We start from the raw sequence: 22,874 nt of genomic DNA on the forward strand, positions 1-22,874 counted from the left end.
GTGCAAGTGCTGTTCTTGTGACAAAAATATGCACTGTCAGACCTAAGGAGTTGGCACAGTTGCCACTCACTGGAATCATTTCAGTATGCATAAGCAATGGAAGTAGCTTAGCATCATACATCACACCCCTGCAACCCCATAGCAGTAAGTGGTCTGAAAATTTAAGGCACTGTGATGATGGGGTTGTGTGGGTCTAAAGGAGTCCTGATTACTGGAGGTTGTACTGTGCATGACTTGCCAGGACTCAGCAACAACCTGTTTGCAGGGAGTAGGTGAGGAAGGAGTGAGAGACTGTTTTAAAGTGGAGGAGTAATGGAAAGCTCAGACACTCATGATACTGGTAATTCCTCATGCCATGGTAAAGGCATTCTGAAGGACAGCCTTCCTGCTTAGATTGCTGTCTGTTAGTGTTCAGTGAAGACAGACCCAGGATCTACCAATCTGTTGCTCACAGAACGTCTCGGGTGTGTCCGGACACACTGCCTGGGCTGGTTTTAGTGGTGACAGCTGGAATGAATATGTATGTGCCTGGTACCTTGGGCTTTGCTGCCTGGCATTGTAAAAGTTACAGCCTCTGTGGGTGTAAAGAGAAAATTAATGATGGACTGCTTTGAGAGGATACAGCCCTGGGGAAGCTAGAGGGTGTGTTTCCTGAGCCTGACGCTCACACATCTCAAAAACATGAAGAGCACACAGCCTGATCACTGCATAAGGCAGAAGCACAAGGAAAACCTGAAAATTACGTCAGTGACCTCTTTGTAGCTAAGGATATGAGAAGCAGGCATTTTTCTCTTCTAGGTGGGTAAAGCAATTTCTGTCTTTTTGGAAAAAAGCTTGAAATTTTTCCTCTTACTATTTCCTTACTTTTGCTAGTACCACACAATACCATCTTCCATACTCCTCCTTGTGCCTTGACATACAGGTCTGACAACCGAAAGTCACATGAAGTGATAGACAATGCCATAGGTTTAGGTACAAAAACGGGTGGCTTTGCTGGCAAACGATTAGAGATACGCTACTGGATCTTCAGTAACTTGGATGTATTTCAGCAAAATGACAAATGGATGTGAGGAAAAATTTATGGCTTTTGCTGGAGATAAGCATCTTGCACAATTATAATAAGGGGTGCCTACAAATTCGAGGGATAAGAGGGAGATCTCAGACTTCAGAATCAAGGATGTTCCTGTAGGCACAGTGGGCTGGACGCTCCGTTCCTGTTGTCAGTCACCCTGGGCTGTGGACAGTGCAGTCATGCTGAGGTCGGGATGATGAGGATGCGATGCCCCAGCATCTCGGAGCTCGTGATAATAACAACATACTCAGGCTATGGAAACCCACCCCACAGGAAAAGACGCGGTCAGGAAGGGCTACGGCTTTTGGCTGGGAAGTTGTTAAAGTGTTCGCGGCCGGGGTGCAGAGGGTAGAGCAAGGGCGGAGGAGACGGTTACCCTCCCCTCGAAACTGCACCCCTGACCTGCCCTTCCATGAGCACCCCCTGGGTGCGAAGCCAGGGCGAGACGGTCCCACCCGGCGTCCCCTGGCCTCCCCCGGGCGATGTGGAGCTGCGGCCGCAAATGAGCCCCGGCCTCTCGGCGCGCAGCGGCGGGAGCGGGGCGCACCGGGGCGCGCCCGGGGACAAGCGGTGCAGCTGGGGGTACCCGCGCCCGCCCGCCGCCCTCCTGAACCCGCCGCGGCCGGGGCCGGGCGGCGGCGCGGGGGATCCGCGAGCGGCACCTAAAAAAATCGTTTCCTTCCGGATCGGCGGCGGCGGCCGCCACTTCCCCGGCGCGGCTCGGTACCGGCGGCGGCGCCCTCCGGGGTGAGGCGCTCCGAAGCCGCGGAGGAAGCCGGCTGAGCGGCAAGCGCGGAGCGGAGGCCGCCGCCGCCGCCGTGTGGAGGAGGCTGAGCGGTGGGAGGGGCGGGGAGGGACCAGCCGCCGCGGTGACAAGGTGCCAGCGGAGCGGAGGGGTTGCCGCTAGTGCTCCGCCGTCCTCCCGCCGGGAGAAGTTTGGCTCGGGAGCAACGCAGCCGCTGGGGCCGCCGCGGCGGGGCCGGGAGCTGCGCCGGGAGTCGCCGCGCCCGGGGCCGCGGCGGGACGGGGGTCGCTTCCAGCGGGAGGCGGTGCGGGGACACCGGCGGCGGCAGCGGCGCTTCGGGAGCCGCCCCGCCCGCGCCATGGCAGCGCGGTCCCGCAGACCCTGGCTGAGCGTGGTGCTGGGGCTGGTGCTGGGCTTCACGGCCGCCTCCTGGCTCATCGCCCCCAGGGTGGCCGAGCTGGGCGAGAAGAAGAGGCGCGGCGCCAGCCTCTGCTCCTACTACGGCCGCTCGGCGGGGCCGGGGGCGGCCGGGAGCGCGGCGGCGGCGGGCGGGCAGCAGGCGCCGCCAGAGGCGGCGGCGGTGCTGGGCGGCACGAGTTTCAGGAGCAGCCCCTGGGAACTGCCGGCGGCGGCGGAGGAGGGCACGGTCTCCAGCCCCGCCGTCGGCGGGGAAGGGGAGCCGGAGGAGGAGGAGGAGGGCGGCGAGAAGCGGAGCGGCCGGGCCGGCGGCAGCCACAACGGGAGCGAAGACTGGGGGGGCTGCGCCAAGACCCGCAACTTCCTCTACGTGGGGGTGATGACGGCCCAGAAGTACCTGGGCAGCAGGGCGGTGGCGGCGCAGCGGACGTGGGCGCCCTCGGTGCCGGGCCGCGTGGAGTTCTTCTCCAGCCAGGGCTCCGCCGCGCCTCCCGGGCTGCCCCCGCTGCCCGTCGTCGCCCTGCCTGGCGTGGACGACTCGTACCCGCCGCAGAAGAAGTCCTTCATGATGATCAAGTACATGCACGACCACTACCTGGACAAGTACGAGTGGTTCATGCGGGCGGACGACGACGTCTACATTAAAGGTGAGCGGGGCGTGCCCCGCCGGCGGGGGGCAGGGAGGGACGGGAGCGGCGGCCCGGCGGTGGTCCACGGGGGGTGGGGAGAGTCGGTTCCGCCCGGGGGGGGCGCGCGGGGTACCTCGACCCACCCCCCGCCCCGGCGGCGTTTGCCTCCAGCCCCCGAGTGCGGGCCGTGTGGGGTGCCGTCCCGGCGCTGAGGCCCTGGTGTCCCGCCGGGGGGAGGTGTCCCCGCGGGCCCGGCCGGGCCGCGCTCGGGGACCCCGCGGCGGCGGGGCGCGCTGGGGGCTGAGGCGCCGGTGTCGGCCGCGGCGGGCACGCTGGGCGGCTCCTGCGCGGGCGGGGCGGTCGCGGTGCTGCGGTTACCGGCGCTCGGGCGCGGCTCTGCCGTGAGCAGGCGGGGAGGGACCGGCCCGGCGGGCAGCGGGGCTGACCGCGGGAGCGGAGCGGCGGGGGGGTGCCGGCCCGCGTCCCGCCGCGCTCGCCGGCGCAGCCGAAGGGTGGGCGGCCCCGCCTGGTCCTGCCGCGTCCCGCCGCCCGTGCGCGGGCGGGCGTCGTCGTCCTGGGGCGGCCGGGCAGCCCCGCCGCCGTTGCGGTTTTCGGTGCGCCTTGGAGACGGTGTTTTCAGCACTAGTAAGAGTTCTCGGCTGGCTGGCTGACGCTTCGGCTGCTCGCACGCAGCCTCTGAAGGCTCCTTGTAAAGCTGCTGTCCTCAGCAGCGTGTCTCTGAAAAGTACCGCCCGACTCCGAGCGAGTTCAGTAGTACCTTTGCAAAATGATGCTCTGCAACCCGCTTCCTTTTGCTCTGCGCCTGTTGCTGCTGCTACTCGTGCAGTGTCCTGCTCTTGGGCAAGGAGGGGCTGCAGCGGTAAGCGTGAGCCGAGGTTCTGAGCGTGGCTGCTTACCCTGCTGAAAGGCTGCTGAAAGTTAGCTGGAGGTGACTGCAGTAGCCTGTTCGTCACTTGATTTTGAGTCGTTTAATGCGCTGCTTGCTTGTCAGCTGTCACTCATCTGTGAAATGCTTGCACACATACATGTGTGTGTATCCGGTTGCAGAGGTAAAAGTTGTCAGTGTTTTCTTTGGGCTCATTTTGGAGTTGTGACAAAGGTTCCAAGTTAATCCTATCCAGAAACTTTCATTCTCAAGTAAATATGAAATCGTGATTTCTTAAAAGAAAATAGGCAAAGGGGTTGAAGGAGAAGTGAGTAGAAGTTGTAGCACTGGGAATACTTTTGAAGGAGCCTGAGTTTTACCTTGTTCCAACAATTACTCTGTAATCAAACATATTTGTCTTGGTTAATTAAGAATTGCTCTGGTCTTTTAAAAAATTAATCCTATTAAAATAATACCTGGCATTTCCCTTGCTTTCAGCTGTATGAAAATGTCATTTTTAATGTTAATTAATTAAAAAAAATAATTGTGAAAGGTAAACTTGTCCAAGGATGCTTTCAGTTAAATATAGGGTGCTGCTTTGGAAGTTATTTCCTTTTACAGTCTGAGGTGCCTGTGATATTTTTAAGAAAGCTTGATGTACAGGAAAAGAGATGGCTGGCAGGCTAGGCAGAGAAATAACAGTAATCTTTTCTCTTTTTCAGGTGAAAAATTGGAGGAATTTCTTCGCTCACTGAACAGCAGTAAACCTCTGTATTTGGGACAAACTGGTCTGGGTAATATTGAGGAACTCGGAAAACTCGGGTTGGAGCCTGGAGAGAATTTCTGCATGGGAGGGCCGGGAATGATCTTCAGCCGGGAGGTTCTCAGGCGGATGGTGCCACATATAGGTGAATGCCTTCGAGAAATGTACACTACTCATGAGGATGTGGAGGTGGGCAGGTGTGTCCGAAGGTTTGGAGGAACTCAGTGTGTTTGGTCCTATGAGGTAAGTGACAGTATAAATTACAACATGCTACTTGTTTATGGTTTTGCGTCTTGCAACTAAGCAGCTGTATCTGCAATCTCTTTGCACTAAAACCATGTTTTAGTGCATGCATCAGAATGTAAACTGCAGACTGTTAAGAAAAAGAGAGAGGAAAACATTCACTGTATGTTGCTACAAGTGTATTTCTTTCTACTTGTGTCCTTCAGTTTTGGTCACTTCAGTAACAGTGACAGTTACTGCAGCCATGTGGTACGTATTGCTGTGCTGTTAGTTCCTAAAGCATTACCTTGAAGGTTTCTACATATAATCCTTGACAGGATGGTGCTGTGTTTGACGCGGGCTGTTCATGTTGGATCTTTTTAAGAACTTTGTTTTGGATAAGCATGCACCATGTCTGTTCTGCACCACATGTTCTTAAAATATGTTGTGGTATTTGGAGAAGAATTGCCAGTATTTTTGTAATTACTCAGATGTGGTTTAATGGGGTTCATTACTGGCAAAAGCAGAAATAGGGGTTGGTTGGTTTTTTCTTGTGCAGAAATGAAATTTTTTAGACTGCATGTGTCCTTAATACATGCTAATACTGTTCTACAGTAAGAAAAACACTTTTAAAAGTGATAGATGCAGGCAGTATAACAAATCTTCCTATACTGAGATCATTTGAGAGGCAAATGACTTCATTCCATAATAGCACTTTCTGAAGTAATAAAGATGTGTTACAGTACCCAGAAAGTTTTTTTGCAATGCCACAACTAAAATTCAGGCCTGTTTCTCTGGACATACTGTGGTTAGTGGCAAGATTCTCTTGTTAGATAAAAATTGACTAAGCATGCAACTGCCAGAAAGGGTGAAGATTGGTAACTAATCTGATGAATATGGTTTCAGTTATTTTGATTGGTTCTTTAATATTAATGTATGTTTGCCCTTGTACAACTCCCTCATTAACCAGGAAAAAATATTTACATTGGCCAGTGAAAGTGGTTATGTGCTATTAATGACAAAAGGACAGGAAAAATACTTAATTTTGTAGATTAGTGTTTTTCTGAGTGGCCTGGGTAAAGGTGGCCATTTTAACAATGGGTTTGGTAGGCTATAGTGTATGTAAACAGGTGAATGGAAGTAAATATTGAATAGTTGATACTAACTAGGTAGAAATCTTAGAGGTGGAAATCTTACACTTTGCTTCACAATAGGAAGGCACTTTTAAAGACTATTTCAATAAATGTTGTAAATGCCAATGTAAAATAATACATCTGTTGCACTGGTAGAGCAAGTAAGGCATTTATCAAGCAGATGGATGTCAGTGTAGGACTAGTGGTTCTTAATCAGACTTCCAAACCACATGCTACGTTGGCAGCTTAGTCTTACACTCTGATTTGGGCTGTGTCTGTACAAGGTTGTTTTCAAATCCTTATGGGCATGTGATGCCTGCTGATCTGTATCACATAGCAGAATTATGATTCTGCCTTGACAGTCATATCTTGGAAGGGGTTTTGTTTTTGTTTTTTCTGGTTTGTCCTCCAGGAAGAAATTGGGGAAGGGAAGAAAACTGATAATAGATAACATTATCATTATGGTTATCATTTATTCTGATGTTGAATGTGAGGAAATTTTGTCTCCAAGCACTGAGCATAACTGGGATAGAGTGAAAAAATATGTTTACTTTCTTTAGTTTTGGAGACTGCGTTATGTGACTGCCCAGAATTTCAGATTTTCATGGTAGGATTGGGGCCTGAGAACATAAGCTTTTTGGAAAAACCTTGTGTTTTTATGGTATCTCGAATAGTGACACCAGTCTTGAAAGTCAGTTGCTCTTGAAGGCTTTAGGTCTCTATAATAGTGGAAAAAGCAAAAAATGCATAAGGTATTGCAATAGCAGATGCTAATTTCTGACCAGTGTTTCCATCTGTTAGGAGAATCTTTGTTGCCAGTCCAGGAGATGCTTCAGAAGATGCAGATGATTAAGACAAAGCTGCTTAGGATGCTTATCCCAGCATTTAATCTGTGTGGATGGGAAGGAGTGAAATAGGGTGTCCAGAGAGAGAGAAATTGCATTTGTGCTTTGGCAGTTTGTGTTGTGTAGCTGGTTGTGCTTTGGCAGTTTGTGTTGTGTAGCTGGTTGTTTCAAGTAGTCTGATGCTGCACCTGAACAGATTGGCATGTTGTGGGTTGGTAAATCAGTGGTGACAAGGGCAACTTTTTTTTCATAGGGCACTGAAACTGTTGCTGTGTGGTGTTTCATTCCTCCCCTTAGATCAGCAACAATGTTTGTGTGCTAGAAGGGGAATTACTCCCTGAGATACCTGTGCAAAATCTAAGATTGGGCCCAGGATTTTCTGCACAGCTAGTTGTACTTTTGTTGTGAAGTCATCTTGTGTGTAAGTATTAAACTGAGTCCTGCTGAGCTGCAAGATTTTTATGAACTTTGTTGCTTTGGTGGAGATGCATAATTTGTATTTAGTATGTGTTGCTGAAAACTAATATAAACAGGAAACAACTCCGTTAAAATCCAGAGAAGCAGATAAGCTCTGGAAGAGCTGAATCACTGTTGCACCATTTTTTACTAGATTTCTTTGCTAAGGACTGGCTGGGAAAGTCTCTTTTTGTTGAGGATGAAAGAAATTGAAGAGTTCAAGAGAAAACCTGAAATGCTTGATTTTTGCTGGGTGGCTCAGCTGGTGTAGGTAAGACTGGCTGCCTGTCAGGATTTATTTTGCTGCAGTTTAGAGTTAGCTAGTAAGCTGTGCTAGCTTGCTGGCAAGGACAGGGTTACAACTTTGACCTTTTTTTTTTTTTTTTTTTTTTTTTTCCCTGGCAATACTTTTTTGGGGGGAGTAGAACGAATAAGAAAAGATGGAGATGTATAAGCCTGCAATAAGCCACTCTTATATCTGGTACTTTCAAGAGTTTAATTCTTGTTTTGCCAGATTTGAAGCCAGAGCTAAAGGCTGGGTCTCCCGCATACCAGATGACTTATGGCTGAGGTGATGAGTCTCTCTGTCTCTGCTGATGGAGCTCCTCCACTTTAAATAAAGAATTAGTCATCAGACTGCTGAAAGACTGAATTTAATAACAGGGTTTTTAAGGCACTTGTGCAGAGTGGAGGAGACTGAAACCTGCCCTCAGGCTGCAGTTTGACAGTTGCTCTAAGCTGACTTAAATATGGGCTTTCACTGAAGGATGGCTGATCCTTGGGGTTGCTGTCTTGTTCTGCAGGACTTGTGCAGCCCTCTGGTGAACTGGAGCAGGGGTGGGGTCCACTTGAAACCTGAACCTGACGAAAAGTATTTTCTTCAGGTGAATCAGTACTTGCAGCAAAGTTTGCTGAGCATGAGCATCAGAGGAAAGAAGATGTGGTTATGTTCAGCCAGGAATGAAAGGGCAGGAGAGTGTCAAACTGCCCTTCTGGGCAGCAGCTTACACTTAGATTGGCTGGAAGTAACAGTTAAACTGCAACCTAAATCTTATACATTTCCTTGTTACTTGAGAAAGTATGAAGTGGTTTTTGGGTAGGTCATTTTCTTTCTACAGAAGATCCATTCTTGTTCTGATACATTTTTCACGTATATCTTAAATTATCCTTTAGTTTTGATGATGTTGTAATGACGTTGTAATGATTAGGGTGTAATAAACCTGACAAATGTGTCTAAAATACCTCTGTAAAAAGCCTCTTTGTTTTCTTAGGTGTTAGCAACTTCTGCTTCCCAAAATCAGTAACAGTAGAGATTAAAAAGGGCCTTTTGCTTTTGTGCTTTTAGAATCCATATTTCAAGGTAGCACTCTCTCTTCCACTGATTATGAAGGCTTGAAAAGTTTTTCTTTAAATGAATGAAGAAATGAGCTTGATTTTATTGACTTACACTTATTTTATTATTTGGAAACAAGAATATAGTTAAACTGAGATGCTGTGTTGTTCCTTACTTTGCTGTTTAGAAGGGACTTGACTATAGAGGACCATCTGGGAAAAAAAGCTGATTACTTCTTTCTCCCTGCCCCCCCCCCCCCTTTTTTTTTTTAAAAAAAAAAAAAGCTGTTTCTGCTTGCAGAAGACCATTTTGTAATTTGTAACCTAAGTTTATAAGACATCAAATAGCGTAGTTCTACAAAAGGACAAAATAAAATGCAATGCATGAATTAAGCAGCTGTAACAATTTAAGCAGAAATCAAACATTATCAGGGTATAAATACTGACTGTCAGAGGAGTTTTTTTCTTCAGAAAATGAAAAATGATTTAAAGACCATTTGTCAGTGTATTTGGGACATTTATTCTTATGTTAAGTTTGTACAGCTTTTCTTTTTGTAGCTTTTTTTTCCTTTCTTTGTGGAAAATAACATAGAATTGTACAATTTCTCAAGGTAGAAGGAACCCATAAGGATCATCAAGTGCAGTGCCCACTACGTTAGTTGTAAACTTTAAAAACTGTATTTGTACAAAAAACTACATTCATACAAAACACTCCATATACTTTTGATCTTTTGGTAACGTGTACATTGATATTGAAAGAAAACATTGTACTTTGTATGTACAAGCAGTCCACATTAATGTTTGTATACATTGTCTTTTACAAAGGTCTATGAAAACCATAAGATACAGTCTTATTACTAGAAGAGTTTTATAATAATGCAGCTCTCTAATAACCTATTTGTTGTTGATTGCCAGCAGTTACATTAAATACTACAGAAAATACAATGGGAAAATACTTATTTGGATCAAACTGCATGCTCAAAAAGTTTTCCTTTGCAGTGCACTGGTATCGTGACAGTCTCCAGAGGTTCTGGAACCTCTGCAAGTCATCTTCTAGCTTCCTCTAAAAATACTTTATCTTTTCCTTTTTAATGTCATTTCCTTCCTCATGTATTTTAATTTTTCATTCAAGGCTTTGTGTCTCCCTTTGGTGAAGATGTTGGTGGATCATAACTCAGCTTTGAGTTGAACCCTACACCAAACAGGAGCATTAGAGGTGTATTTGCCTTTGACGATGACAAGATGGAATTGTGCTCATTTGGGTACTGGAATGATCAGTCTTGAAGCAGCAGTACACACTCCCACTTAAACTGTTGGTTTTGGGAAGCTTCATTAGGTAGTTCATTATGCAGCCATCATTTTAAAAAAAGCATAGAGTCTTTACCGTCACCCAAGAATAGAAATGCATGGAAGAGTGGGTAATTAAGACTGTAGCAGGGGTCTCTGATGGTACGTGGAGATGAACAGGATGATCCAGAGGCCTTAGAACTATTTGCATAAATGGCCAATTACTGTTACAGGATTGTGTACATGCTGTCTTAACAATTTGTTATTAATAGCTGATTACAGCAATGTTAAAGGTATTTATCAAACTTTTGTTTTTACTTTAGTAAATACAAGTTTTTTTACTTTAATGTGATTCTCACCTGATTAGAAAATTGAGTTATATTTCGATACCATTGTAGTATAGTGTTTCTGTGCATACATGATACTGTAGAAAATGCAAGTCATGAAATGCATATCCTATTGCAATAACCACTGTGCTGAAACTGGGTCATTACTCCTGCCCTGTGTGGCTCTGTCTGGTCACCGTCTGAGCTGCCTGCCCGTGTTGTGCTGTGCAGACTCCCTGCTCTTTCTCTGGCCTTGTAAGTAACCTCTTGTCGTCCATTTGCTCTTTTACCTGGGGATTCTGGGGAAACTGCCCAGGAGTGCTGCCTCCATTGGGTTCACATGCCTTGGGACTCCCTGTCTTCTTGCCCCTTTTTGACCCAGTTGGCTGGGAGTTCAGGAAATTCATGGTGAGAAAACAGATTTGTCCCTGGTAGTTGCATGTTATTGAGGGTCTTCAGCATTTTCTCATGTGGCTCAGCAGGACTTCAAGAGTTGGAGATACCTTTTTGGGGGGTCTTTACTGTGAAGGATTCAGATGGTATTCCCACAACTACTGTGGAGGTGGTGTGCTAGCACACATGAGCACGTGGCTATGGTCCGATGTATCATGGTGTCTTTGCTGTGGAGCCAAAAGCTAAGGGGGCTGTTTCTCAGCCTGGTTGAGGGTTACCTTCTCTTAGGTTTCTGGGTTGTTTGCAGGTTGGGTGTCCTGTCTTTCCTGCTGTGCCCCAAGAGGAAATATTGCTTGTGACTTTTTGCAGTTTGACAGCTGTGTAATTCTGACTCCTGGTGCTGAGTTACCAAGGTGCTGGAGGACTCTAGGGATGTATTTTCATGTCCATGATGTGAAGAAAGCATGGATAAACTTCCCTCTTAATGTGTTTTCTTCTGAGATGCCAGCACCTATTTATGTGCAGGACTATATGGGCTCGCTAACAGTTTCTAGTCTGTTTTGAAAGTTTGTACTTTCTTAAAGCAAATATTTCAAAGGTTTTCATCTTTAAGAATAAGCCCTTGTTTGAATTACCAAAGCATTCCACAGACAAGCCAAAGAAAAACATCAGGAAAAGTTCCTTAAATGATTAAAAATGTGTCTTTAGTTCTGCATATGTGTATCCTGGAGCCTCTCTCAACCTCTATGGAAATTTAAACCTAAACGTGTTCAACTTTTTTTCTCATGTTTGCTTTCCTTTTACTGGAGATACTTTTTCAAGACTTTTGTGCAATTGGTACATTGGAGGTGGTATTTCCTTAGAAGCTTAGTGTAGGAGGCTCACTGTTCAAGTGTGGTTGAAAATAGTTTTAGACATGAGATGATGCAACTGTGGCACAACTGTTGTAATACTCATCTCATTTAAACCCATCACATCATCACTCTTGACAGTGCCTATCACATTATGCAAGGAAACAGCTTGATTTTTAATCAGTTGATGAAGAATTTCCCACTTTATTGATGGATGAATTGAATTAATTTTAATTCTTCTTCAATTGATGAAGATCTTGAGTGCTTTAGGGTCAACAGCGGATTCAGTGCTTTAAGTGAATCCATGAAACAAAGCACCATGAAATCCTAATGTTTTCCTGGTTTATCCTGAAATAGTTTTCTGTATGTTACGTTAAAATCAAGTAAACCAAACCACATGGGAAGCATTAGTTTCTATAGATACTGCCAGAATTATCTTTATTTTCAACAATTTGTCTTTCCTAGATGTTCTGAAATAAATTTCCCTTTCACACTTACAGATTTGATTGTGGTTATTGGTGATACTTTGACAGAGAATTTTGTTAAACTATCCTGCTTGAGGCTTTTTGAAGTGTTTATTGCAGACTACTAGGTAAATCAAACAGCAGAGAGTTGCTCAAAGTGTGTATAGTCTTCTCAAAGACACTGATGGTCCACAGGTGTTTCCTCCTGCTCCCTCGCAACCCCCAGTTGGTTCTGCTACTTTTCCTGGACTGTTCTTTGTATCTCTTCTAATCCTGATTTCGGAAATCTCCCAGAGATAACTTTCCTGACTTTCACTTTCCAACTTTATGACTTTTGATGAGATTGAAAGACATGCTTCTGCTGAAATAGAAAATGCTCACAAAGAGAGAAGCTGGAAGTTGTAAACAAGGAGAGTTACAGAAATTATTTCAAATAAGCACTCATTGAATGTACTATTTACCATGGTATTTTATTATCAAAAATAGAATATGTTTCTTTTATCAAATAATAAGCTTTGAAGCTACTCTTTCAGTTCTGTTTGTTTCTTGGGAGTTTTCTGCAAGTAGACAAATAGGTATAAAGTGCAGCTGGGTCATTTTAGGTCTTCCGACTTTATTTACTCTGTGGTTCTCATTACCAAACTGGTTTCCACTTACTTTCAGTTCTTATGTGAGAAGGTATGTATTAAGTCATTGTCAGTGTATGCTGCTGTAATATATTCTCCAAAATATGCTTTTATCTAGATATTTGATTTCATTATATAGCATGAAATATTCAAAGAATACAAATATTATTTAAAGTATAGCTAGAACTGCTACACTTTGAGGAGTTTATTCCATCTGACCAGTGCTGGCTAATGATTTGAGCTCAAGAGGAGTGCACAGGCTGGTTAATCTTTAGTTACATATTTGGAACTGGTCAGCAAGTAAATGTGCAGGTCCACCCTGGCTACAAAATTTTTGGCTTCCTAGGTATCACAGTAAGAAAAGATTTTTGGCCTGCTATTAAATTTTTTTTTTAAAAGCATATATATACTCCAGGAAACAAACAACATCTTAAACTGGAGGTATAATTTTAGAAAATTCTGGAGGAGGATAAGCAGCCTGGTAACAGATACAGGCTTCTTGAGTGCTGTTTTATGTATGATTGAGAAGGTTACCTTTTAATTTATTTTTTATTTAGGGCTTTTGAGACACATTTTCCACAGTCATTTTCCACATTGGTTGAAATTTTACCTTTAATAACCTAAACTTTCTGAATATTTAAAAATGGGGGGGGGAAACCTAAAATAAGTCTCTTCTGAAATGCGATGGTTTAACCAGAGAGAATACTGAAGTTATAACCTGAGGTACTAACTGGACAATTTTTTTTTTATTATTTTTTTAAATTATTAGTTTGTGATAAAATATTTGATTCAGAAACTTGAAGCATTCCTTTTAATAATAGGATTGTAATCTTGTGCCTTGTTTTTTTGTGCACTTGATACTTTGAAGGATTTTATATTTTCAAGATTTTAAAGTGCATTTGAGTCCCTAAACTTTTTTGCTTTTTGTTTCTACAACCATTCAGGGGCAAATTAACATCTGAAGGCCAACAATTTGATCACCAAGGATGGTGCTCATTTTGACTCTGCATTTACTGGTGTCAGGGAAGTGTTTGTTCATGGGGCCCTTTTTGAGTGTGGCCTGTGTGAATGCGTGGAGTGGAAGCAGATACACTAAAGAAATGCAGCAATTCTTTGGTGGTATGCTTGGCCGCACTGCAGTGTATGTGGTCTTAACTACTCCATGAGGCATACACTGTAAATCTGTGTGCATGTAAATGTGCATTTGTACGTACATATGCATATATTTAAACCTTGTGCCTAGTTGATAACCAGGCTCCCAGGGGCATAAGTGAAGGTCCTTTGCAGCTTTTAAGCTGCACTTCTGGGTATTTATCGCTGCCTCTCTACTGTAAAGTTTAAGAATTTAGCTTTCAGCTTGTTTTTGATTTCTCTTCATGGTTACATCTGTTCCTTCTGTTCTGTATATACATGTATTTTGGCTTACAGCTTCAATTTAACATGGCTTTTCAGCTTTCCATTCTCCTTGAAACCTTTCTCTTTCCAGCTACAGACTGTAGCACACCTATTAGCATATTAACTTTTTATCGCCAAAGGGGACTGTCTTATTGACCAGCTCTTATCCTGCCAGAATTGCACAGCTTTCTATTGTTGATCATGATAAAACAGTGACTCTTTCTGTCACTTTTGTAAACTTTGGGCAAAATTTTCTGAAGTGCATGGGTCTCACTTCCAGAGGTCATGGAGTTGAACTAGAAGAGATGTAGCTGATGGCAAAGCTTTTAGGAAAATGCTTAACTTGGCAGGCAAAACAGCTTCATTATATGCTATTGATATTTGTAATTGTTTTAAAATAATTTCTTAGGTATAAATCTGTCCTGTTAGAATGAATACTAGCAGGTGCTAGTATTTTGGATTCTTCTTCTCTAAATTTTTGTAACTGAAGATATTTTTCTTCATGTGGTAGGGGGAAATGATTACACCTAACTGAGGGTAGTTGACTGTAAAAGTAAATATTGTCAAACAGTATAAAGTATAATTTCTTAATATTTGGCTGTGACAATTTTTGGAAATGTACTGTTAGTATATTCAAGAAGGTCATTAAGTGTATATATATTTCTTTTGTGGCATTTGATGCTTGAGGTTTGCTTAAAGGTTATACCTTTGCAAAAATTGTTTATTGTTTATACCTTTGAGAAAGAATTCTGTACTGAAGCTATGCATTGATTATACCTCCATTCTGGCCATGGTAAGTTGGTGCTCACTTCCCTCTATCAAGTCTATTAGACTTAGTTTTTAGTGTACTAAATCCAAGAATAAACCTGCCTTCCATCTCTTTTCTTAAATTCCTATCCGTGCTGTGCTGCTGACGTGCATGGTTATAGGTGACAACTGTCATGGGAGAGAGATGTACGAGTCCTAGGGTCTCTATGGGGCAGAGAGTCTTGAATGAGTAAGAACAGCTGGTCTTGTTTCTTCAATATGTTTATCAGCTGTGCTAGCCCATCCTGAGCTTCCTAACTCATCACTGGAAAAATGTTTTGAACAGCAGTGGCTTTATTATTTTAGCTACATATAATGCTAGAAACAGCAGAGGGAAATGCTGGAAGGAGGTAGGCTGGAGTAACAGACTGACATGCCTTGATTGAGTTTGGCATGTTAGAAAACAGCTACTGCGAATCAGCTGCTTGTGACTGGGATTTGCATCCCCACACATAAGACTATGAGATTTTTCCTTATAATAGGATGTGGTGCTGGTGTTCTCTGCGTGCAGGCGTTATGTGGTTGTGTATACATGTGTGTGCTTATGTATTTTTAAGAATAATGCTGTGTATTGCCATTTGCCTTTTTGCTGCACTTTGAGTGCTGAATAATCATAAAGGTCATTAAGTTTATGTCATGTAGCTTGTTGTCAGCTGTTTCTGGAGACTGATGATTTTTATAACAATTGTTGTGCCTAGACCTATCGGGAATTGTAGGAACCTCCCCCCCATGTGAGAATCCAGTGTTATAATGTTGCTTTGTTTCTATTAAACATGCCAGTTATCCTCTGTAGTATTCACCTACTGACTGTATTTTGCTAGTGCATTAAGGGATGTGAAAGTACTTACGCTCCCACATTGATCTGAATAGGATTTACATTAGCTATGTATTCTGTTGATAAGACGCTGAATAAAGTTCATTAGTTCAGAAGTGGGAAAATCTAAATGAGACCTGTAGAACAGCCATGTTAAAATATGTTCCTGATTAAATAAAAGCTTTCAAATTTTTCGTATTTCTGAATATTGGTGATACCTATACTGGTATCTGAAAAGACACTTCAGTAGCAGCATTCCAGCAGGTAGTTCCAGAGCTGCAGGAGCTTCCCACTCATCTCAGTTTAAAAGAACTTTGCCGTTGCTAATTGAAATGTTGAATTTAGTACTAAACTCACAATTTTGTTAAATAATAGTTAATTTCCATTGCTAAACATTATTTGGACACCTACTGTTTTCCTTGGAAATGGCCTTTGAAAAGATTTATTTAGAGCTGCTGCCATATACCTGTGGACTGATGGTTTTACCGGTTTTAATAATCCATGTTATCTTCAATGTAGGTACAGTTTGTGTTCTTTCAAATCTGAGAGAAAATAAAATGCAGTGCCCTGGGTTGGGAGAGGAAAGGATTTTTGCTTTTCTTGTTTTTTATTTAGTTGTTTCTGTCTAGCTATAATTATATTAATCAGCTTGGTCAAAATAAGTCTTTCTCTGCAGACTAGGTACTAGTCTGCTAGTTAGATCATAACATCTGTTATGATAATGTAGGTAGGTTAAAAAAATACTGGATTGTTGCTGGATTAAGTATTTCAGTTATATGGGAAGAGAAGCTTTAATGACTAGCACAATGTTAGTATCATAGTCTTACTCTGTTACTTTTTAAACAGTTTCAAAAAAGTTTTTATGTGCTTTATAGTATAATTATTATTTTTTTATTCATTGGGAATAAATACATAGTAATGAGAGATGTCCAGTAGAGTTTTTGGCATATGTTCATCAATACAGATAATAAAACAGCAACACTATTGTATTTGTTCACACACTCTAAGAAGGTATTTAAGATACTTTCCACACTTCCCATCGTTCCTTTTTGTAAACATACTGAGCTCCGTCTAAAATAGCATGTTTTCCATTTTACCTGCACTGTGTCACTGGAATACTGTTATAAAAATGCAATTGCCATAATAAGTAGCTTTTTAACCTATGCTTTAATCTTGTTTGACACAAATATGCAGCCATTTGTTCTTCTGTGAGTTATTATTTACTTAAAAAGTTCTTGTTTCATCCCTTGTACTTACCCACCCATAGTGATAAATGCTACAGAGCTTTTATTTGTTGAGGTACAAGAATTTGTGCTTTCTGTTCCTCTTGTTCTCTTAATCACCCTTCATTTGCCTCAGTCTCTTTTTTTTTTGTTCATTTTAAATGCGTGATCAGGATTGAGTATGGTACTATGTATGGGAGCTCATCTGTAACTTCTATAGTAGTGCTCAACGTTCAGCTTCACTGCTGCAGCTCAGGATTACATTTCCCATTTTTAAGGCTTCCTCATACTGTAAATTCATCACCATTTTGCGGTTGGTTAGTACTAGTAGGTTAATGTCATCTTCGTCTATTTTCACCTATTGAGCTTCTGACTGGCAGAATATTTCACTTGTGTTAAAATTTACTAGTACAGTAGTTGCATGTTTAATCCTGTTGCTATTGGATAACTGCGCTGTCCTGATCAGGATGTTGCAGTATCAGATAAAAATTGCCTTGTCTTGTGTAAAGGGAACATTCCTGATTAGCACAGTGACCTCCGCAGCAAGGGCAGATGCTGTGGTAGCAGGAGAGGGACCGTGCTATGTCCCACATGGAAATTGCTAGCCTTTGTTCCAAGTCTACTTGTACCTCCTAGCAGGCAAATGATTAGTGAATAAGAAACATTTTATCTCACAAAGAGCTTAATCACACATGATGTTAATTTTTGAGGGCTTTCATTCCAACTAAAAGAAGCAATTCAGTGATTCTTGGAGGAAAGTTGCCTTTTGGTCTTTCAACTTTATGCTCCATGATTTGCCATTTTCTTTTTTGATGTTTGTTGTGAAATTACTGCAAATAAACATGCAAATTATCAGAAATACCCAAAGGAGCTCAAAGGACTATCTTTGAACACTGGACGTTCTTTGTCAAGTCAGTTACTTGAATCCAAAGCTGAATATCCGTGGAAGACAAACACAGTAATTTCCAGTTTTGCTCTACAGCCATTGTGGCCAGGACAATTACTGACTGAATAATGGAGTATGCTGGTAAAATTGATGCTTTTGGTTGAAGTATGTTGACTGTGTAGTGCAGATATTTTCACGCTATGAATTCATGCATAATTTGGAAAAAAAACATCCTGTGTGTACTGTTTATGAATGCTTTAATTCATAAGAAATTGAAGTGGAAGATTCCAATTAATTGTTCAAGGAATTGAAGCTTGAAGAAATGTGTATGTATATATGTACCTACACAGGTATGTATGTATGTGTGTTTGTATGTGTATACATATATATATATATATATGTAAAAAATGCCAGAAGAGCATGCCAGTACTTTTTCATGTTACAGCTTGAGGCAATTTCTTTGAAATACCTACAATAAAATGCACACTTGTAAAAGATTTTTTTTGGATACATTGGAAAATATGTTCCCATGAAAACAAGGCTTACATAAATGCAAGGGTTATTTCCAGCTTTAATGCTTCTTTAGAGCTTTTCAACTTCAGTAATAAGCAGTAAATATATGTGTGTTAAATCTTATGTGCACCTATATTCCTTAGGCAGTTCAGATCATGCCTGTGTCTTGAGGTTGGCATCACTCCTGCAACAAATACGAAACAAACAGCTCAGTCTTTGCAGCATACAAGCAGTTTGCTCCTGCCAGCTCTGGGAGCTTTCTTGGAAGAGAGATGTCAACTTTTGCAGAACTCATCTTTTCCCAAGTAAATACATTAATACAAGTTGTAGACCTAAAACTGCCTCTGAGGTCTCCTTGCAGTCATCTGTGTTATATGCTGCTACATCCTGAGGTATCTAAAAAATCTGTTTGCAGTGCCCTTTTGGCATTCAAATGGTAAGAAGAGCCATAAACTCTTGATGAAGCTCTGTTTGGCCATAGGACGTGCAGGTGTTAAAGGTACAGTCCATGACAGGTGGTGTGAGCCGGGGTGGAATCAGATATATTAATAACTTCTGGAGGTTACTGAGGAGGAAATAATTTTTTTGTAGTAATTTTTGAATTTTTATTTCAGAAGTCCTGGAAAAGTAGGTCTTTTTTCCTTTGCCTGCTTAAATTAAGAAATCCGTGCATAGACACTTCTCAGTTACATTCTCTTCACCAAATCTTCAGTCCAAAAAGTTTTTTTTTTTTTTAACGAATATGCATATTTTCCTAAGAATACAGCTTCTATAGTCTGGTGTTTCTGGAGAAAGTCTTACAATTTTTTTAGAGGATTTTTAGTTTTGCTGTTGTAGGAAGGTGACAGTTGGGATGCAATTCTCTGAGACTGGGTAGGGAATAGGTTACTGCTGTGTTGACCTGCAGTGCAGTCCATCCTGGAATGGAGGAGTCAGTCACCAGATTTGTGTTTCTCACACAGTGATATGCACTGAAGGTGGTGCTTTTCCTTCTATGTTAGCTGAGTGCTATTGCCTGAAGTGTTGCTTTGACACGAGACATATTTTAAGATAAACTCATTTTTTTGGGGTCTTCCTGTACACCTCTGTCTTAAATATTTTTATATTATTAGTTTATCTTCAGTACAATTGTTCTGTTGCACAAAGTCATACAAACTGCTGCTGAACTCCTGAGGCTACATTGTTTATACACACCCTTTCTGTTCAGTCATTATCAAAAGTTCTTCAGCAATTAAATATGCATGATACATAGCATTCTTTGTCACAAATTTCCAAAAACTAAAGAGTTTTATCATCAAGGGTTTGCCTTAACAGAGGGAAGAAATAGCTTTCAGAAAGCATTTTGAATGTTTGATAATTTCATATGCATTAATATCATAATGTTTTCTGGATTATGAATTTGCCCAGCAATAAAAATGCTTTGAATATGGTAATGTGTGGGTTTTTAGAGTTTCTCCTTAAATATCTGTAGCCGTGTTTTGTGTTCTAAATCTTTCAGATGTAATCAGTTAAATGTGGTTAGTTCTCAATTTTATTTCGATGGGAGACTTACGGAAGGTCTTGGATGTTTGAAATAAATTATCTTGGCAATACCTGGTTCTTACTTCCCTGAATCCATGCTCAGTGAATGCCTCCAGACTGTAGTGAAGGATGGAGCAGCTCTTGGGATATAGTGCTTGTTGGAATGCTGTCCCTATGAAAGATACCAAGTTGTGGTTCTGGCAGCTAATGACCAAAGAGATCCCGTGTAAATCTACTCAACAGCCTTTGTCTAACTTTTGTTGTTTTATGTCAGCCTATGTAAATCTCCTCCCAAAATGTTACATTATTGCCACATGTTCACCCAGCAGGTGACTTGGTGCTAGCAAAGCCCTGCAGTGGTGAAGAGCTGGGAGGGGTGGGAGCATCACAGGTATTGCTTGCACATCTGCATGATCGGTGCTGAAGACAGAAGTCAAGAGGGTGGAAGACAAGATTGTGACATGTAGTTAGTTGGCAGAATGAGGATACCTGAGTAGATGCTCACTTGATAAGTTTTCTGTGAGCTCTGGAGAGACAAAAAGGAGAACTCCATACAACAGTCTCAGTATCTTGTCCCATGTAGGGACGGAGAAAGATGAGCCAAAGTGAGAGCTTGAAAGAGGAAAGCAGAGAGTAGGTGGGGTTCACCTGTCTCAAAGGGGGAAAAGGATCCTAGGTCAGGAGTTGGCAGGTCTTAGTGAGAGAGCTTTAAATTAGATTCAAAGGGGGAACGGAATAAAACCAAGCTTGTTAAAGATAAGCCTGGGGGTGGCATGCCAGTGTTGGAGGCAAGATCAATAGCACAGCTGAAGTGCATCTATGCCAATGCCTGAAGCATGGGAAACAAACAGAAGCTGGAAGACTATGGCATAATTGCCATCATGGAAATATGGTGGGTTAACTCACATGACTGGAGTGCTGCAATGGATGGCTACAACCTCTTCAGAAGGGATAGACAGGGAAGGAGAGGTGGCGGGGTAGCTCTGTATGTCAGGGAGTGTTTTGACTGCCTAGAGCTGAATGGTGGTGGCAATAGGTTTGAGCATTTATGATTAAGAATCAGGGGGAGAGCCAACAAGGTGGATATCCTGGTGGGAATCTTTTATAGACTATCCAACCAGGATGAAGAGGCAGATAAAACGTTCTACAAAAAACTGGGAGAAGTCTCAAGATCACTTGATCTTGTGAGGTACTTCAACATACTGGATGTCTGCTGGAAATACAACACAGTCAGGAGACAGTCTAGGAGGTTCCTGGAGTGTGTGGAAGACAACTTCTAACACAGGTGGTCAGTGAGCCAGCCAGGGGGAATGCTCCACTGGATCTGCTGTTTACAAACAGGAGAGGACTGGTGGCTGGCATGGTAGTTGAAGGATGTCCTGGGCATAGTGATCATGAGATGATGAAGAGTTTTTGATTCTTGGAGAAGTAAGGAGGGGGTCAGCAGAACCACTACCTTGGACTTCTAGAGGACCAGCTTTGGCCTGTTTAAGAGCCTGGTTGATAGAACCCCTTGGGAGATAGTTCTGAAGGGCCAAGGGATCCAGGAAGGCTGGACGTTCTTCAAGAAGGAAGTCTTAAAGGCACAGGAGCAGGTCGGCCCCATGTGCTGAAAGATGAGCCAGCAGGGAAGAACACTGGCCGGACTGAACAGAGAGCTTTGGCTGGAGCTCAGGGAAAGAAAAGAAAACATCAAACAACAACAACAACAAAAAGAGGCGTTTACCACCTTTGGAAGATGGAGCAGGCAACTCTGGGGGACTGTAAGGATGTTGTACAGTTATGCAGGGCAAAGATTAGAGAAACGAAAGCCCAGCTAGAACTGAGGCTGTCCACTGCCACAAAAGAGAAGAAGAACGACAAAAAATGTTTATAAATGCATTAGAAACTAAAAGAGGACCAAGGATAATCTCCATCCTTTACTGGATGTGGCAGGGAGCATTGCCACAAAAGATGAGGAGAAGGCTGAGGTACTTAATGCCTTCATTGCCTCAGTCTTTAATAATGAGACCAGTTGCCCTCTGGGTACTCAGCCCCTGAGCTGGAAGACAGGAACAAGAAGGAGCAGAATGAAGTCCCCACAGTCCAGGAAGAAACAGTTAGTGACCTGCTGCTCCACTTAGACATGCACAAGTCTATGGGGCTGGATGGGATCCTCCTGAGGGTACTGAGGGTGCTGGCAGAGGAGCTGGCCAAGCCACTCTCCATCATTTATCCACAGTCCTGGCTAGCTGGAGAGGTCCCAGAAGACTGGAGGTCAGCCAGCGTGTTGCCATCTACAAGAAGGGCAGGAAGGAGGATCTGGGGAACTACAGGCCTGTCAGTCTGACCCCAGTGCCAGGGTAGGTTGTGGAGCAGATCATCCTGAGCACAATCATGCAGCACATGTAGAACAGCTGGGGGATCAGGCCCAGCCAGCATGGGTTTATGAAAGGCAGGTCCTGCTTGACTAACCTGATCTCCTTCTTACAGAGATGACCCGCTTAATGGATGAGGGAAGGCTGTGGATTTTATCTACCTGGACCTTAGTAAAGCCTTTGACACCATCTCCCACAGCATTCTCCTGGAGAAACTGGCTGCCCATGGCTTGGACGGATGTACTCTGTGCTGTGCTTTTAAGGTGGCTGGCCAAGCCCAAAGGATGGTAGTAAACGGGGTTACACCCAGCTGGCAGCTGGTCACAAGTGGTGTTCCCCAGGGCTCAGTACTGGGGCCAGTCCTGTTTAATATTTTTATCAACTACCTGAACAAGGGGATCAAGTGTACCATCAGCAAGTTTGCAGATGACACCGAGCTGGGCAGGAGTGTTGATCTACTTGAGGGCAGGAGGCTCTGCAGAGGGATCTGGACAGGCTGAACCAATGGGCCAAGACCAACACTATGAGGTTCAACAAGGCTCAGTGCTGGGTCCTGCCCTTGGGTCACAGCAACCCCACACAGTGCTACAGGCTGGGGCAGAGTGGCTGGAAAGCTGCCTGGTGGGAAAGGACCTGGGGGTGCTGGTCAACACCCAGCTGAACATGAGCCAGCAGTGTGCCCAGGTGGCCAAGAAGCCCAACAGCATCCTGGCTTGTACCAGAAACAGTGCAGCCATCAGGACTAATGAAGTGATGGTCCCCCTGTGCTTGGCACTGGTGAGGCTGCACCTCAAACCCTGTGCTCAGATTGGGCCCCTCACTGCAAGAGGGACGCAGAGGTGCTGGAGCGTGTCCAGGGAAGGGCAACAGAGCTGGTGAAGGGTCTGGAGAACAAGTCTTCTGAGAAGTGA

At 43.5% G+C, this 22,874-nt stretch overlaps 1 protein-coding gene across 1 annotated transcript in view; it reads left to right on the top strand.

Moving 5' to 3' along the window:
* Nucleotides 1-1,980: 1,980 nt before the first annotated feature.
* The window catches only part of CHSY3 (chondroitin sulfate synthase 3), a 165,367-nt gene continuing 144,473 nt past the window's right edge, over nucleotides 1,981-22,874 (top strand). The window contains exons 1-2 of the mRNA XM_040580901.1: nucleotides 1,981-2,881; nucleotides 4,472-4,755. Of these exons, the coding sequence (XP_040436835.1) occupies nucleotides 2,176-2,881; nucleotides 4,472-4,755 (990 nt within the window). The 5' untranslated portion in view covers nucleotides 1,981-2,175. The remainder of the gene's footprint in view (nucleotides 2,882-4,471; nucleotides 4,756-22,874) is intronic.

Source organism: Falco naumanni, chromosome Z (genome assembly GCF_017639655.2).
Source record: "Falco naumanni isolate bFalNau1 chromosome Z, bFalNau1.pat, whole genome shotgun sequence".
Classification (NCBI taxonomy): domain Eukaryota; kingdom Metazoa; phylum Chordata; class Aves; order Falconiformes; family Falconidae; genus Falco; species Falco naumanni.